Raw genomic sequence first — 17605 nt, 5'->3', positions numbered from 1 at the left:
GCGGGCCCCTGTCCTCCCAGACTCAACGGCGATTGGTCAGAACCGCAGAATGAAAACAAATACAGCGGAGGCTCAGCTGCGCGCATGCGCAGAAATCAGGGGAACGGGACTCTTATCAATAATAATAAAATATCGAATAATAATAAAATGTGTTATATATTTGAACATACATGTAGTTTATACATGACGACAAGCAGCGGCTCTGCAGGTCGTTCACTCCCTCTGCTGTCAGACGACAACTAAAATAAAATACTGCACTCTACTCATACTATTTGCAGGAGAATAACTTTGTGCACATCACAACATGTACTTATATTTATGTACTTATATTTATGTACAGTTGTTCTACTCGCTCCTGCAATTGTCCATGTAAAGTAAAGTACAGTGGGTACAAACCACTACAGAAAAAAAGGTGTATATAAGGTAGACTTTTCAATTAGTTTTTATTTTAATTGTATTGCCTTTAAAAAAGAAAAGTGTTATTCTATAAGTCATTTTTACCTGCTGCTGCTGTAACAACTGAATTTCAATAAGTTACTATTTCTCAAAATAAGGACTTGGTTTCCGTGAACTGAAATGAATGACTTACTAAGTTGAAATAAGGTCTTCTCTCAAAACGACTTATTGAGTTAGTGCCTCAGTGACATACTAACTGAAATAATGACTTACTCAAAATAATGTAGTATCCTAAAATAATGACTCACTAACTCCAAATAATGACTTAGTAGCTTAAAAAAACTACTAATTCAACGTCACTTCTCACTAAGTCAACATACTTTCTCTAATAATTTTCTAATGTACAGTCTCATAATTTTTTACTGTTAAATCTCATAATTTTGATTAATCTTTAGTTTCTTTCATACGGAAAAAAATGGGTTTCCAAAGTGTATCATGTGGAATACATCTGAAAAATATGCAAGACCTGCAATATACTTATAACTTTGGTTTTCCACTTGCATCCTCACACTCTTTGATTAATATGGAGCTCTACTTTTTTAGAGCTACTTTCATAATTTCATTATTTTGCCTTCCGTCCAATGTTATGTGCAAATGAAATGCTGCTGGCATATGCTGAGCAATGGAATCCCTGGGTATTAAGTACAAATACAAAGTTGTGCAGAATTATAAAGATTTATTAATGATCAAATAATTATTATAGCTGTCAGTAGTGAGGGGAAAGAGAAGAACAATAACAGGTATGGAAGGAAAAAAAAATTAAAACTAACTTTAATCAAATTTGATGCAGATCAGCATTTTTTCATACGTTGTAATGTATTATGCTGGAGCTTTTATTTGATTCCTGGGAGAAAATTCAGACTACACAGTGGAAATCACATTTGGGATTAAATCTTCAAACCCAGGGTTTCATATTGTGACAGATCACAGAGCAGCAGCATGTTTCAGTAAAGAAAGAAGTTCTGAAGAGTTATTCTGAGAGTTGTTAAAATCAGTCCTGCTGCCACGAATGAGCTCTGCCCTGGAGCTGCAAGAGGAGAGAATAGAAGTTACTTTTAGTTTTTAAATTCATACATTTTATTTTATTTGAAATTAAAATAAAAAAAAGAATAATATGGCTTGATGCCTAAATTATGGAAATACAATTGTTCTTGTGAATTATGAAAATATTGTAACTAGACCCTGAAAGCTGTTTTTAATTTCTAACTTGCCCTTTTTTTTAACCCGCTGGTCATTTGTTTAGTTCGTGCATTTCTCTAACCAGATTCACAGTTAATAAAATTAAACAGCGTGAAATAAGACAGCGCTCATTATTACTCCCCACAATATAATGACCATCACAGAATACTTCAAAGATAGAGGAAATGGTTTTGCTTGCAGATGTACACTATGTTATGCACCAAAACTAATTTCATTAATCATTACTACCTAAAAAAAACCAGAACTGGAGGCTTGTATAGAAGATAAAGCTTTACCATGTGAAGCTGTGGTTTGTGCAGGAGTTGAAGTACTTGTAGTACTGGTAGTAGTAGCTGGTGGAGTGGTGGAGATCGATGTAGTGTTGGAAGCAGATGGTGCACGAGTGGTGTACACGAGGCTAACGGGGTCTGATCGGACAACGTAAGATTTGGTAAACACACTGTTAACCATATTGCCGCTCTTGAAAGATCTGGAACACAGATCGGGGCAATTCTGGGAAGGCAAAGTGGTGATGCACAGATTGACTGTGCACTCGATATACATCTGCAAAACACAAAATATTTAGATGTAATTAGCAGAGTGGACAGTATTTATATTTTTTTATATATATATATAAACACATGCATAATATATGTATATGTATGCTTAGGCTTGTCTTGGGACATTAAGAGAAATGTGAATACTGACCAATGATCCCTTGGTCTCTATTTTTTCCAAATCAAGGCGGTAGATCCTCGTGTTGGACTGTGTTGTAATAATCTCTAACGTGTTGTTGGAAGTCGCACACCTGAAAGGGTGAAGCCAAAACACAATCAATAACTCTTTTCGTACAGTATCTGTCTTTTTCAAAATGGCAGCCTTGAACTGTCACGTGGGAACAGGATTGTCACCGACCCTTGGTTCAGGATGGGCGTGGAAACTTGAAAGTCCTCCGTCTCAGACTCTACACACTTGCTCACGATCAGCTCGGCTCGCTCAATGGAGCAGTTTGACATCACATGCAGGTCTATCTGGTTGATCTTGGACCCGATGGGCGGACTGCCAGTGGACGTCGTGTTAGCGGAGACAGCGGGGGTGGTGTTGCTCTCTGATGGTGACCTCACCTGTCGTCGCGTTCGTGGTGACGATCTGAGGATGGTGCGCATTTTGGGAGAGCGTGTGAAATTTGCCATGGGTCCCTCTCCTGGGAGGTAAATCTGGATCTCAAAGCTGTATTCACCAAAGACCTCCTTGTCTGAGGGCATGACGATCTCGTAGTGTGGTCCCTTCACCTGGGATCCAGGGATCCGGCAGGCCAGAGGGAGGATGAGTACAGGCTTTCGGCTGACCATAGTGTAGGGACGCACACTTTGCAAGGTGTTGGTGTAAACCAGCTCTGATCCAGCGTGCTAGAAAACAAGAGAGGATGAGGATGTGTATGGCTGGAATATATATCCTGACGCCAGTGTAGTAAGAATCAATGAGTAAGAATCAACACCAGCGTGTAAAGCTAAAATGTTTCAGTGCTCCCTCCGGTCTGCTTCACGTCAGGTGTGGGCACACGTTCAGCTACACGGTGTTCAGTGTGCCTGCACAGCAAGAGGTTCAACCACTTGAGGTCAGCAAAGACAAGCTTCTCATGTGGCGTGAAGTTAGTCACTTAATACTGCAACTGGTTTCTTATGAATAGGGATAGAAGAAAGAAAGACGTGCAGGGGGTGGGGCATGTTACCACAGTCTTGGTGCCGCAGCCGCTCAGGGAGATGCGTGCAGTCAGGTGAGTGGTGTTGTAGGAGACCGGACACGAGGGGCTGTTGAGCTGCAGCTCATCCATGTTGATGTTGGTCAGGGAGGCGATGGGAAGCACCAGAGTCATTTCTGTCTTCTCACACTTGAGCTCTGCAGGCAGACACCAGCCGATCCTGAGTTTATTAACAGAGTCTCACAGTCACACAGATATAATCAGTGCACTCTGCATCTGAATCACACACTCAACACTGAAATAACACAAAGAGGAACCTGTTCCAGCAGGTAGCGTCTTCATTTCCCCTGAGGAAGAGATGAGAGGGAATATTTTAACAGTTGATAGATTCCTGTATTTTCTGTGAGGTGTGAGTGGAGCGACAGTAAAGCATGACTGGCTTTTTTATGATGTTTCAACCAAACTGAAGGACTCACTTTGGTACAACCACACACATCTGGGCTCCGACTGCAAACTGGAGAAGACAATAAGTACAAATCAACCAAAACAAACCATCAAACAAACTAGAATGACCTCCACCAACCAGTGCACTCACCATGTACACACTTCAATACACACACACACACACACACAATTTACATCTGTACATCTGCTCATGCTGCGTCAGTGTGTGAATCAACCACCTCTTGGTATTTGCAGCAAAGCAGACGGGCAACAGCGGAGCCAGTTTGTTTTCGGAGCGGACCCAGGCCATGGCCATCGTCGACAAGGGGCCGACAGATTTGAAGCCAACCCTGAAAAGTGCAGGCGGACCAACCACTGCCATCTCTGAGACGCTGAAATCATAGAGAGGACACATTTCAACTCGCACAAAATACAGATCCAGTTGTTTTAATGAAGACACCGTTTACACAAATTACACACACAGATCATTGTGTTGTTACCGTAGCTGCCACATTCACACACTAACAACACAACGAGAGAAAATAGTAAAAACAGATTCTGACTTGGGAGTGCAGTATTATCACTCGTGCTGCCATCGCACCAGATAAACCTGAGTTAGCTGCTTTTGTTGCGGGAAAAATAATAAACTTATTAATTTCTTTCTTTAAGTTCTTCAGTTTCAGCTTCAAAGATGAGAGGTCGTTCTGGTCTCTGTTGTTTATTAGACAAACTAATTATTGGCAGAATCATCCACAGTAAGAATAATTATTACTTGCAGTCGTAGTGAAGTGGAGCCAGAAATGTCATGTTGAGCAACGACGTTCCATAAAATGTTGGCGCTGTATTTTTGTATTTTTGCAAGCAGAGACAACAGATGAAGTTAAAAGGCTCCGTAGGACGCACCTCTCCAGCACTGACATGTAGTGGATGTTGAACTTCACCTCCTGGAACGGCAGGACATACAGCGTGGAGTCCATTTCAGGGGTGTCGTCTGATGCCACTGGTTCATCGCTGCAGCGGGTTAATGACTCCTCCACTGGATGTGAGGAGAATAAGAGACATTTGTGAAACTCCAAATGATAACAGGAGGAAAAAAGGAGGGGAAAGGGGCCAAAATTGATATTTCAATTGTACAAATCGGAGAAAGGATAAGGAGAAAACTACTTGAAATCAGAAAGCAAAGCTGAAAACAAATCTCAGGCAAAGGAAAAGATCAAAAGTGAAAATGAAAGAAAGAAAGTCTAAATATTCCTGCGTGTCTTCACCTACTGACACTATTCTGGCAACAATTTCCGATTCTTCAACTATCAAACTGGACATGCAGAGAATCTTCATCGTGTCAAACATCTCAGTTTTCTGTCAGATGTCACGCGTCAGCGTCCATGTTTAGAAATGTGACGTTCAATGAAAATGAGCTTTCTTAGATTCTGTTGTTTATCTGTATTTGTAGCATCTCCTCTGTATTTGTTTCTGTTGTATTAATACATGTCTACTCTTACACTCGTATACAACCTGTATTGAAGATTGTTTTAAGTTTGGGTGCAGGTTTCACTCAAGTCGTTTCTGACAAGAGAACTTGTATCTGACCGACCGACCTGTGAGAGAGAGGTGCACAGGGACGGAGCTGAGGGGACTGTTGTCCTTGATGTGGATGTTTTTAGGCACAGGAATCAGGTCCTCGGCCATCAGGTAGATGAAATACGTTCCCGCCGCTGCTTTTCCAGTGAACGTCAACATGCACTTCTCCTGGTGAAAACACACCAACAGAATATTATCACGCCAAGTTTTCACTGAGCAGAGAACTGTCGGCCGCTGGCGGTTGTTGAAGTTCTACTTCCACCAAGGAGGTTTCAGACCTGTCCGTTATTCGTTTGTTGGCAACAAAAACCAGGAAACGTGATGCTGTACGGGTCAGAGAAGAGCCCATTAAATAATGATGCTTTTATCACTTTATGCAACATTGCATTTTTTGACATTTCCAATGATTTCCCAATGTTTAAAAATGTAGGTAAAAGGGATTCAGTGGCATAAACTGAATATAAAATAATCCTAGTGATGTTTTCACGAGTGTGTTTCATGTAAATTGTACAATATATTATTTATTTTAGTGTAAAAGAACTCTGCACGGTAGATAAGGCTGGAAAATCACAATGTAAAATGCAAACTCCATCACAACATATGTACAAAGTGGAATTCTGAGTCGTAATGAAAATGATAAGCTGAACAAAAGATAATTATCTGCACGACTTTCATGAAAAACTTTCTACGTTTGAGTTTCTCTTTGCAGCCGTTGAGTCGATCGAAGTTCAAAGATTTTGAATTTGTGGAGTGGAAGGCTCCCTGTGGTTCAGCGGAACTTAAAGTCTTCACACGGGAGTAAAGAAGAAGAAGTTGGAATGGAAAATATGATCATGATGCAGCCGGCTGCTGTTTGTTGTCTTAAGCTATAAATCTTAGGCTGATGACTGCTCACGAGCCCTCGCCTAACAATCCGGAATTCCTCCGACCTGCAACCAACAATGGCCGATCTTTTTCTCTGTCATTACTGAGACCGCTTCGTGCATTGCGTTCTCTTGAGGTAAGGACACTCAACGTGGCTACGTAGCCTTTAACTTCGAAAAACAGTCAACAAAGATCATTTATCAATGTACTGCAGTCACATGGAATCCTGAGGTACTCGCACTCACGTAACTATTTCATTTTTATGCTGCAACACTGCAACAGCGACCCCTGCAGGCACACATGGTATCTTATCTATGTCTTTCCATCGGATCTACAGTTCTACTGTTCAACGTGCCGGACCTGATTCTGACAGTTGAAGCTGCGACTCTCACTCGGCCACACTCCTCACAGGAGATCGTCCTCAGGAGGAGGTTGAGCTCACCTCATCCAGCTCCATGAAGGAGTGCCGGGGGCAGCTGACACACTCTCCCTGGTCGGTCTGGGCGAAGCGGCATCGCACCCTGTCCCCGTCCAGGTCTTTCACGGACAGATGGAAGTGGTGAGGGCAGTCCACACGGGCCCTGATCCCATTGCACATTAAGAATCAGTAACAAAGAGATAATCAGCTCCTGGAAATCACAAATGCGTGCGGAGCAAAGGAGAAAACAAAAGTAGAGGAAGTAAATCTGCAAAGTGTCATATTTTACGGTAATCGTTCGGGGACCAGAAACTTCCTGGAGTCTCTGTTTGTCTCTATGCACATTTTTGTCTCTATGCACATAGTCCAACACATAAAACCTTATTGTCAGTAGATTGGGGGGTTTTGAGCTTCAGAGGTGTATGAAGGCAGATTCAGTTATATAAAACCAGACTGCAGCTGTTTCCTCTCCTGCAGTCTGGCTAAGTTCCTGGATGTAGCTTCATTTTTACCACCGAGACACACGAGTATCATTAATTGTCCCATCAAAATTAATTCTCTGTAAGAAAGTGAATGGTTGTGTTTCCCCAAACGTCGCATCAGGCCTGATTTTCCTCTTTTGACTTCATCTCAGAGTCACTGCTGTGCTTATTCATGTAAAATTACCTTAGTGGAGGAGGAAGAGCGACAAAAGCTGGATGATTGAGTCTCCTGCTGTTTTCCCGAACCTTCGGCCCGGCTCTCAGTGACACATACAATTCTGTGCTGGACCTAAACATTGAGTGGAAAACACGTGTAAGAGGAACTGAAACTGATTTCACTCAAGGTTCCATCATCAGTGAAAGTTTGAGCGTCACAGTTAAATTCAGGATAACAACAGAAATATTAAAGAAGTCAAGTTACTTTGATGCACGAGAAACAAACCAAGAGAAACTAAGATATAGAAACACAGATACAAGCGTTTTCCTCAATATCTTGATTAACAACAATAAGATTTTATAATCAACAACATGAGTTTACAGACCAAAGATACTGATAAATGATTCCACATGATTTTCATCACAAGTTCAGATGTTTAGGTCTCGTACCCTAAGCTGATGGAGCCAGTGTAATTACTGGGGACATTTCTCTGCCACTGGCGGACGCACCAGCCGGGCGTGGGTTTGGTGCCGTTGAAGGGCAAAGAGGTCGTGTGGACCAGACAGTCCTCGCCTTCAGCGCACAGGCCCGTCAGATCCGGGCAGGGAGCGGGAGCGATGGCGGTGAAATGTGCTCTCACCTGCAGGGAGCACAGGGACAAGACAGAACTCTCTTTCATGAGCAGGACCAGTTTTTCTAACTGAGCTGAGGACAGAAGAACAGGCTGAGGGCAGCTGCTCCCAAACAAACCAAACACAATTGCTTTTGTAATTATATCATCCACTCAGAGTTATAACGCTCGTTTAGTTGTGCACTGATTCTGACAACAAAAAGAACAAAAAGAACAAAAACTTAAAAATAAAGAGTTGAGTTACATCGTGGCTCCGTGGAAGTTAATGGAAATATAACAAAGTGAAATGAACACTCGAACAATTAAATAAATTACAATAACTTCTATGCTCAGTTAAATTTGACCAAAATAAATAAATTAAAGACTAAAAGTTGCTTTTCGAGTTAAATAGGCAAAGACCCTCTTAATAAACTAAGAAATGCTATGAAGTGGTTTCTGGGATAAAAAGAGTTTAATAACCCGAAGACAAATAAACAGGTTGTCACCATTAGACAATTCACCAATAAGGTTATTTTACGGTGTATAGAGTTTGTAGTGAAATAAAACAACGATGGAAATTTAAGAAAAAGGTTTTGACACAATTTCAAACCACAGAGATAAAATCCACATAAAGCTGAGGGGGATTGAAGTTTTAAATTCTTTAAAATGTTTAATTTAAATTCTCTGTGACTGTCAAACAGTGGAAAAGCAATTTGTGTGTTTCCCACTTTACCTCAGATGGCAACAGAAAACACCATCGGCCAGTGCGACACAGTTTGGACTCGGAAAATCGTTTTAGCTGAGAGAAAGTTTGCCCACCGTGTTCCCTCCATCACTGTCCAGGGGCACAGCGTGGACGGTCAACCCCAGAGAAGAGGCCTCGCAGGCAGGGCCCAGCAGGAGCAGAGTCAGGCCCTGCACGAGGACGCAGAGTCTTAATCTGGGAAGCATCTCGGCTGCTCGGTCAGACCGGATGTCAGAACCTTCAGGACGGACAAAGACAGGAGGGTTGAGCAGCCAGGACACTGTCACTGAGCAGACACCTGAGATTCGTCTCACAGCGTCTCGTGTGTTGCTTAAAAGACGTTCTGGGTTTTGACACTTTGGAGACATGGATCCTGTTTGACGTCAGCGATGGAACCGCTCTGTTGTTCGTTTGCAGAAAAATACCTGGTGTGACAGAACTATACTCTTTCCAGGGTGTGGCAGTATGTAAGTATGACAGGTACAATTACATGTGCTCCTTTAACATGACACACAGACGCACAGAGCCTGACACGCAGAATCTGAAGCAACAAACATGAACACGATATTTAAAGAAATATTCAAAGTAGACGAAGTCACAACTCATTAAATAATCAAGGATTACACGTTACATACGACAGCACAAACATGATACTTATACCCGTATACCGTGCTGTATATACTTGAAACAGGTCATCCTATATACCACATTCAAACAGCGCTAACTTTTTAATATTTAATACCATTATATAATAATCACGGTGTCATTTAAGTGGCATTTTTCATGTTTAAACTAGTAAATGACTAGAAGTAATTATATATATTTATCATCTGCATACATTACTGAACAGATTAGTGTAGGATTACAGTATAATATAGTTATAAATACAATAAAAATGTATAGAATCAAACCTTAATTTCTCTCTGGATCAATAAAATATCAATCTATCAATAAACAACAAACTGACTTACTATTGACATCACAATCGTTTCATTCCTACCATGTGATCACGAGACAGAGAGATACCTGGAAAAATACATTTCTGAACTATGGCTGACGTCCTCTCTCATCATATATACGACACGAGGAGGAATCATTTTCTGATCAATATAAACTTCACATCATCTTTCTAACTGGACAATGTGTCATCAGACCATATTCTTTTTATTAACCTGACCTGATAGTTTCCGTCATATAGTAATAATATCATGAGTAATAATATAAATCACACACGTCTTGATGACTTTAAGGAGACATTGGACTTATGACTTCTTGAAACATCAGTGGCACAAAAGACAGTTTTCAGTAGATTTCATCTGTTTACATTAGATAAGACCCATTTGGGGTTTAGTAGGAGCCTGATCTTCTTTCAAACAAGATGCGTAGTATTATCAGTGTATGAATACTGTAATATACTTTACCTTTAGTGAGTTTAACTCATTCTGACACAACCCACGGCAGCGAGATGCTAATTGAATTACAATGTGATTAAAAGGCTAAAACAGTCTGAGAGGTGAATTGGTTTGAAGCAGCTCATGACTTATTTTTGTTCTCCTAAAACACGACTTCCAAAATAGGTTTTAAAGTGCTTTGCACATTTCATGAGCCCGACTCGACTCTCGAGCATTCCAGGCTTTTAACTGAAACCCTGTTACAACACAGAGGCTTCATTTTTTGAAGCGCAACACATGTTAAAGTACATTTCCTAACTTTTTGTTGTAAACTGACCACGGAAGTACACACGTGTCACTTCTCTGAGGTTAGTATATAAATAATAACAATAAATAAAAGAGCTTATAGACGTTTATGTCATGCAATCGTTATTTGAGCCATGTCATGGCTGCAGGATTAGGAGAAGAGGAATCCAGCACATTATTAGATTCATTCCCTTTTGAGAGCAATAATCATCATCAGCTTAAAAATTTAATCAGTGACTCAAATATCATTCAGAAAAAGATTTGTCAGTGCTCAAAAGACCAATGTCTCCGCTGCGGAGAAATAATATGGTGTTGACGCTGAACTCTGAATGAACGAAACACAACAACCACAAAGAAATCAACTTTCTGACGCGTCAGTAGAAATTATGAAGACTCAGACTCACCTTGAGCCACTCGCAAAGTTTTGAAGTCCAACTTATAATATGAAACTCTGGTCCGGCATCAAACATGTGTTAGCAGCTTTCAGTAAACGTGTTCCGTACGCGGGACTCAGGAAGTTAAGAGGACGTTCAGGTGAATTTGGGCAGAGGAAGAATGAAGTTAAACCGGCTCAACCAGAGAACATAAAGGAGGCACGACTAGTCGCACGCAAAGACGACCAGATACCTATAACTGAACTTCACCTCCAGACATATTTGAATGGGAATGCCGTCTGACACCTGTTGTAAAACACTCACCAGTTAAAGAAAAGAACAGCACAACAGAAACACCCGCAAAGGTTAAGATGTTTATTTATTCAAAGAGCAAAATATAATATTCTAAGGAATGACGGTACAATTGTCTTTATCGACCCGAGCGTGGAGCTAATTTATCGTCCTTCCTGGTCAAATGGTCCTTTCTATTCAAGTCTCAGTGAGACATTGTCTTTGTTCCTATCTTTTTAGGTTTCTAGTAAATATTAGACTGTTTCACATAAAACTCCACGTCAACGTTAATTACTCATTTGTGTTTGGTCTGAAAAAAAGCTGGTCTCAGTCTAAGAGAGGAGAGTTGTCCATTCAGGAGGGTCCCTGGAGTTTAGTCAGGTGAGGAGCGAGAAGGCCTTCTGGTGCTTCGGACCTTCTCTCACGTTTACTTCCTGTCAACGCAGCCGGAGATGCCGAGTCTGTCCTTTACTGGCCGTTTTTCACACCGAGCATCTTCTCCTGAGATTCAAAAAAAAAAAAAACAAGAAGTGAGCGTCGAGCACCTTCTATAGATGGAAATCATCTCTGTCCTGGCTGCGAGGAGACTGTGCGGGATGAGTGCACAGACAGAAACCTATTTGCCCGACCCCCTTACTTTGATCATGGTCTCCAGTTTGATGGCGTCTGCAGCGAACTTGCGGATGCCATCGGACAGTTTCTCCACTGCCATGCGGTCCTCGTTGTGTTCCCAGCGGAAATCCTTCTCATCCAGGTGGATCCTCTCCAGATCGCTGGCCTTGGCTGCAAAAACAAACCCGTCAAAGGGGAAATATGTGCAAAGCTCAAAGTTTACACCTCCTCTCTAAAACCGAGTCTGTCTCACCAAGTCTTCGTCTAACTGATGAATCCAGAAACCTGTCTCTGTCCTACTGTTGATTTTCTCAATAAACGCTCATCCAGTCCACTTTCAACTTGGCAGGTGCATTTCTGAGGAGCCCCGGAGGTGCAGCGGTGTGTTCTGGATGAAAGAACCCGACCCTGGACTTATTTAAAACAGCTCTCGCTGTGTACAAGTACAACATAATCACTGTATCACATTAAGGCATCTGGGCTCTGAGGTAAAAAAAAAAACAAACACTACTGGAGCTTTAGTGCTTTTCCTTTCAGAGCAGGATTTACAAGCCCTGTTTTCAGGACGTGATGAAATACTTTGTGCTTTGCTGAAAACCTTGTGGGAAAGGCAAAATGCATAACGGCTGATGCTCCAACAACTAAATTAACCGAGAAGAAAATTCAAGACTCAGTCAGACAGGTTTGAGGAAGAGGAGGAGGATGAAGAAGGCCGGCTTTATAGGTTTCTTTAAAATGTTCAGTTTAAGGAAAAACCAAATGTTTATCAAACATTGTTTATTTCATGTCCTCTGCTTCAGAGAACCCTCAGGCGTGAGATAGTTGTTCTGAAACCAGCCTGTCCACAGCAGGACTCCTGGCCTGACCGGTTACTGGGCCTCTGTCCTATAATCAGTCATTTCATGTCTGTCATTAAATGGCACTAAATAAACACTTGAGACAATTGTCGTTTGACACAAGTGTGAAATTGCAATCACAGGTGTCTGTGCCTCGTTGTTCGCATCAATAATGATAATGTGCAGAGAAGCCGGGGTTTATTTTATTTCTCGTATTTATTTTATCTCTCTGGGCGTCAAAGAATTTGGTCCAACTAGGCCTGGGACGATAACAAATTTTGCTGGACGATATATCGTCCCACAAATTATTGCCGATAAACGATATTATTGTCAACATGATAATATATCATAATAATGCACTTCCTTTCAAATACAAGAAACTTTTATTTCTCAGTGTTTTTTTACCGTCGTGATTTAAGGAACGTTTAAATATCCTAAATAAATAAAACAAACAAAAAACAATTAACAAAAAATAAAATGGACTCTCAGTCTCTGTTAGCAAAAACAGCACTCAAATATAAAACCACCCACAAACCAAGACAATAAATAAAATGGCTCATCAAGTCTCGATAATCAAAATTGCACTTCAATAAACATTTAGGCCGTTTGTGACATGTATTTTCTCGCAGGTAATTCGTTCTGTCTGTCAAACGTTTGCAGCATCTCTCTCAATGCATTTCTTTAGCGATGTAGCGAACTACACTTTCTGTGAGCGAACACCATTTTGCGCCGTTCCGTTTATATTTGCTTTGTGGACCGAACGCCTCAGTGAGTGTTGTCAGGACGAAGGCTCTGCATCTCGAGCTGCACTTTGTTTCCCAGCTGGGAACACTGGGTCGGGTGGTGATGCTTTAGGTGGGCATGCAACTTTGTTTTGAACTGGCTCGTCCGTGTTGATGGGCTCACCTTGCTCATTCGGTTTGGAGCCGAAACATTCCCACACCGGGGCTGTGGCGTTTGACTTTACACTTATCTTTTTTTCCTTGCGTTGCTCCGCACGACGCTCACTCGCTGCACTCTGTGTGTGGAGCTAATGCTAGTGGCCCTGCCTCCCCCCACAGAGAGAAAGAGACTGGATGACTGACAAGAGGGTTCACTCCGTTCATTCCGCAACAAACGCCCCCAGGTGCTGAGACCGAGCACAGAGTGAACCCTCTTGTCATCCAGCTCGGAGGCGAGAGACGAGGAAAACAAACACGCATGCACATGGCTATATATCGAGGCCGGAAAAATTATCGAGATCATTTTAATTTATCGTGCGATTAATTGATTTATTGATTATCGGCCCAGGCCTAGGTCCAACTGCGATCATCTGGACTTTAATCTGAAGTATTCTGTCAAACTCCTCCCCTTTCTATATTCACAGTTCACTGAATGTCCATGAGAAAAGACAACAAAACCAAACGAAGCTGAGAGCAGTATTTTGCAGGAGAGGCTTTGAGAAGAAGAAGCAGTACCTTTCTCAGCGTTGAGCATCTCGGTGACGGTGCTGTGATCCTGGCTGAGCTCTGCCAGCAGCCCAGGGGAGATGGTGAGCAGGTCGCAGCCGGCCAGGGCTTTGACTTGACCCGTGTTTCTGAACGAGGCGCCCATGACCACGGTGCTGTAACCAAACTTCTTGTAGTAGTTGTAAATCTTGGTCACACTCAGCACACCTAAAAACATGAAACCGTACATTCATGGTAAACTGTTTCCAACAACACGCCGTCTTTTACACCACAGCAAACAGAGAGGCAGGTTTCATCATCGCCCAGCACGTCCTGGATTACCTGGGTCTTCATGTGGCTCGTAGCTCTTGCGGCCTGTGCTCTCCTTGTACCAGTCCAGGATGCGTCCGACGAAGGGCGATATGAGTGTGACATTTGCTTCTGCGCAGGCCACAGCCTGAGCAAACGAGAACAGCAGGGTCATGTTGCAGTGAACGCCGTGCTTCTCCTCAAGCTCCCTGCACGAAAAAGAGACAAATGTTATTTTTTTAAAAACACTACAAACAGCAAATACGTCCACATGATAACAGGACTCCTGACTTTGTTATATGCTGCCGTACACTGCATAAGATTTTATTTCTAGAAATATAATTTGGTCGGCCTGTGTTAGTGGGATCTAAACCTCTGTCAACAATTTTCCTGTTAAATTCTAAACCTGTGAAAACAGTTTGATCTCAACTTTAAATATCCTTGAAAATGTCTTGAAATGTGGACACTGCTCCTCAAGACAGCTTGGGATCTAAAATCCTGCAAGGTCAAATGTAAAAAAATGTTTCACGCACCCAAGATGACACAAATGGACTTCGTGAACTGGGACATATGCAAAGTGGGTGGACCACGGTGAACACAAGAGCACACATCACAGACTCACTTGCCGGCCTGGATCCCCTCCCAGGTAGATGACAGCTTGATAAGCACACGCTCCTTACCGATGCCCGCCTCCTCGTACAGAGCGATGAGCCTCAGAGCCTTCGCAACCATTTCATCTTTATCGAAAGACAACCTGTCGGGGGAAACAACGCAGACATTCCAGCACTTGTTCAACTGACACACACACTTTTGATTTAAGGGGGCAACTGTGTCGCTGCACGGAGTTCAGGTTTATCAGGTTAAGAAGCGGTTTCGATCCCCAGCTGCTCCCTGTTAATGAGTACTGGAACAAAATGTTCGCTTTGTGTGAAAAGATGAATGACAGACTTAAGTGGTTTTTCATAAGTGCAGCTGGTTTAAGTGTATTCTTCACATTAGAGTGACGACATAATTAACAACTGGTTCTTATGAGTGACGCGGCAGGAAGTCGCAGCATTAGCTTCTGTCTTGAGGGATCCAATCAATCACGCTTCCTGTCATATTTCGCCCGATTGCGACATCGTCGTTTGCACCTACCTGGCATCCACCTCAGTGGAGACTCTGCCCGGCACCTTCTTGAGAATCTCCAGCCCGAAACTCACAAACAGCTTGTCCATGGTGTTGGCGACCTGCTCGTCTTCAGTTCTGAACAAAGACGGAAACATAACAAAAAGGTCAATGTCTCAAACTACCGCAAGGACTTAAACGCTCGACATGGGCCCCAACAGCGTCTCCGTGGGGCGAGACACCAAAGCAGTGGACTGCGACCTCTACAGGGCCACAAGACTCCTGAATAAATAACTCCCACAGCAGTTACTCACACACAAGGTGTAATATTTAACATCTGTGATCATTCAACAAACATCTACACATTGCAAATGTTATCGCAACGACTGTCATTTCATTCATATTTATTTGTTCTCATGTCTTTGTCATCACTGTACATTTTGTTTTATGATTCTCATGATTGTTCTGTCTTAATTACCTACTTTACTCATGTGGTGGCGCTTCCCTGCAAACATTTTTCACACCTCCGCACACTGGTGTAACCGGTAAACATCTTAAATTACTGAATAGAAATACATGATATAATTTGACACGGTTGCTTTTCTTCACAGACTGACTCATACGTTCACATCAGTGATATTAATCAAATTAATCCAAGAGGTTAAATTAAAAGACTGGTTTGGCTCTCGTACGTGTGTCACCTCTTACCCGCCTTTGGCGATGCCGTATTTAATGGCCTGATCCAACAGCTGCTGGTAGGCTGGCATCTTCGCGGCAGCCAGGATGAGTGATGGGTTAGTGGTGGCATCCTGAGGCTTGTACTCGTCAATGGCTGCAGGGTGGGAAGACAGCAAGGGCACATGCATATCATATTCCTCATTTATTGCAGGATTGGTACTTTTTTGCTTTTCTAACACACTCCTTAAGTTTTCATTGAATCGTACAGGCTTTACTGAAAATATGTATTTCGGTTTATAATTTAAAAACAAAAAGGTGAAACGTATTTTAAACGCTCCCAGAGCGGTCTCAGCTGACAGTGGTCACACTTCAGTTTGCCTCTTCACAGAGAGAGAACTGTCACGTTGACGCTGCAATATACTGCTGCTCTGGGAAAGCAATTGCGCCATCTGGTGTGTAGACGCTGTCTCTGAAAAACCTGTTCAGATTCATTACAGGCAAATGATATCAGCGTTTCACATCATCACATGAGGATTACACAGTTTAACATTAGAAGACAAAGGTTTAACTGGAGCAATGGTAACTGGTTGAATAATTATTTGTTTATTAAAAAAGCTTGATTATGTGTTTCTGTGAATTATTCAACGGCCGAACTTAACAGTTCTGACAAACGGGCTTAAAGAGGTGAGTTATGTTGTTCCATAACCTACGGCAACATTTTAAAATCATCTCCTTGTCGTTCACAGCACTGACCTGGAAATTTTGATTGAATCTGCGTGAGCGGCAGGGCCTTGTCATGGGGCAAAGTGGGTTAGTGCGAGTTCAGGCAGTGTCGCAAGCTCTGCAGCCGCAGAACAAAGACTGCCTCTGTTCTGCAGCCTGTTGTCTCAACGCTCATCCAACAAAAAAAAAAAAAAAGGATTCTTCTGCAGACCAGAGGGTTTGGACTGGATGCTGGTGGTGACCAACTGTTCAAGACGGTACACGGTCAATTAGCTGCACGGTTTAAGAGCTGCTCATAAAAGAATTCCCAGAAGACGGGGTCTGGTCTGTTGGCATATGGGTATAATGTTTCTATAATCTAATAGTGATCCCACTAGAGGACATGCACTTCCATTTCCACTGGACATTCATGTTCAGTTCACCAACTGTATTTACATCACAGCAGAATTACAGCAAACAACCAAATGATACCGGAACGGCTGTAGCTTCACAACATTAGCAGTCGTATGATCAGGGAGCTTGTTGGAGGGTAAGAATCACCCACACACTGTTCTGTGAGCACAATCTACTCACAACAACCTCAAACAAGAATCAATAATGTATTTAACATCCCAGTCAGAATACTACCTTCATCTAGATGTGACATTAGCATGCATATAAGCAGAAGACAAACCTCAGCTAAGGCCGGCAGCACGAGCCCCCACAGGCCCCTGTCCCCACTTAGATTAATGTCCCAGAGAACATTATCCACCACTTACACAAGTGAAGTAAGATGGTGGTGTTACAGCATTGTTGACCATGCTCTTGCAGTTGTGTGTGTGAAACAGAGGCGTTGGTGCTTGATTATAACACGTCTACACTTGCAACAGGTGAAACCGGAGAAGCGTTACAACATTTGGGCATAACAGTGATTACA

General features: G+C 42.3%; 2 protein-coding genes across 5 annotated transcripts in view; both read right to left on the bottom strand.

Annotated features, from left to right (window-relative positions):
• Positions 1-1112: 1112 nt before the first annotated feature.
• On the bottom strand, positions 1113-10894 carry LOC109641412 (uncharacterized). Its single transcript, XM_069529832.1, has 15 exons — positions 10737-10894; positions 8710-8873; positions 7730-7920; positions 7308-7412; positions 6666-6804; positions 5377-5527; positions 4685-4817; positions 4021-4173; positions 3814-3851; positions 3655-3684; positions 3368-3534; positions 2551-3044; positions 2344-2443; positions 1932-2199; positions 1113-1483 (listed from the first exon to the last, which is right to left on the bottom strand). The coding sequence occupies exons 2-15, from the start codon at positions 8839-8841 to the stop codon at positions 1401-1403; spliced, it is 2184 nt and encodes a 727-aa protein (XP_069385933.1). The 5' UTR covers positions 8842-8873; positions 10737-10894; the 3' UTR covers positions 1113-1400.
• A 173-nt stretch (positions 10895-11067) lies between these two features.
• The window catches only part of taldo1 (transaldolase 1), a 9904-nt gene continuing 3366 nt past the window's right edge, over positions 11068-17605 (bottom strand). For 3 of the 4 annotated variants that reach the window (XM_069529854.1, XM_069529858.1, XM_020099551.2), the window contains 7 exons: positions 15997-16120; positions 15319-15426; positions 14804-14935; positions 14215-14390; positions 13903-14100; positions 11635-11780; positions 11068-11498 (listed from right to left, as the gene is read on the bottom strand). In XM_069529854.1, the coding sequence (XP_069385955.1) occupies positions 11466-11498; positions 11635-11780; positions 13903-14100; positions 14215-14390; positions 14804-14935; positions 15319-15426; positions 15997-16120 (917 nt within the window). In that variant the 3' untranslated portion in view covers positions 11068-11465. Of the gene's footprint in view, positions 11499-11634; positions 11781-13902; positions 14101-14214; positions 14391-14803; positions 14936-15318; positions 15427-15996; positions 16935-17362; positions 17505-17605 lie in introns of those variants that run through there. The other variant, XM_069529866.1, reaches the window with a different exon arrangement.

The sequence above is a fragment of the Paralichthys olivaceus genome, chromosome 1 (genome assembly GCF_024713975.1).
Source record: "Paralichthys olivaceus isolate ysfri-2021 chromosome 1, ASM2471397v2, whole genome shotgun sequence".
Lineage (NCBI taxonomy): Eukaryota > Metazoa > Chordata > Actinopteri > Pleuronectiformes > Paralichthyidae > Paralichthys > Paralichthys olivaceus.
Note: the sequence above shows the minus strand (reverse complement) of the source record. Positions and strands in the feature narration are given on the sequence as shown.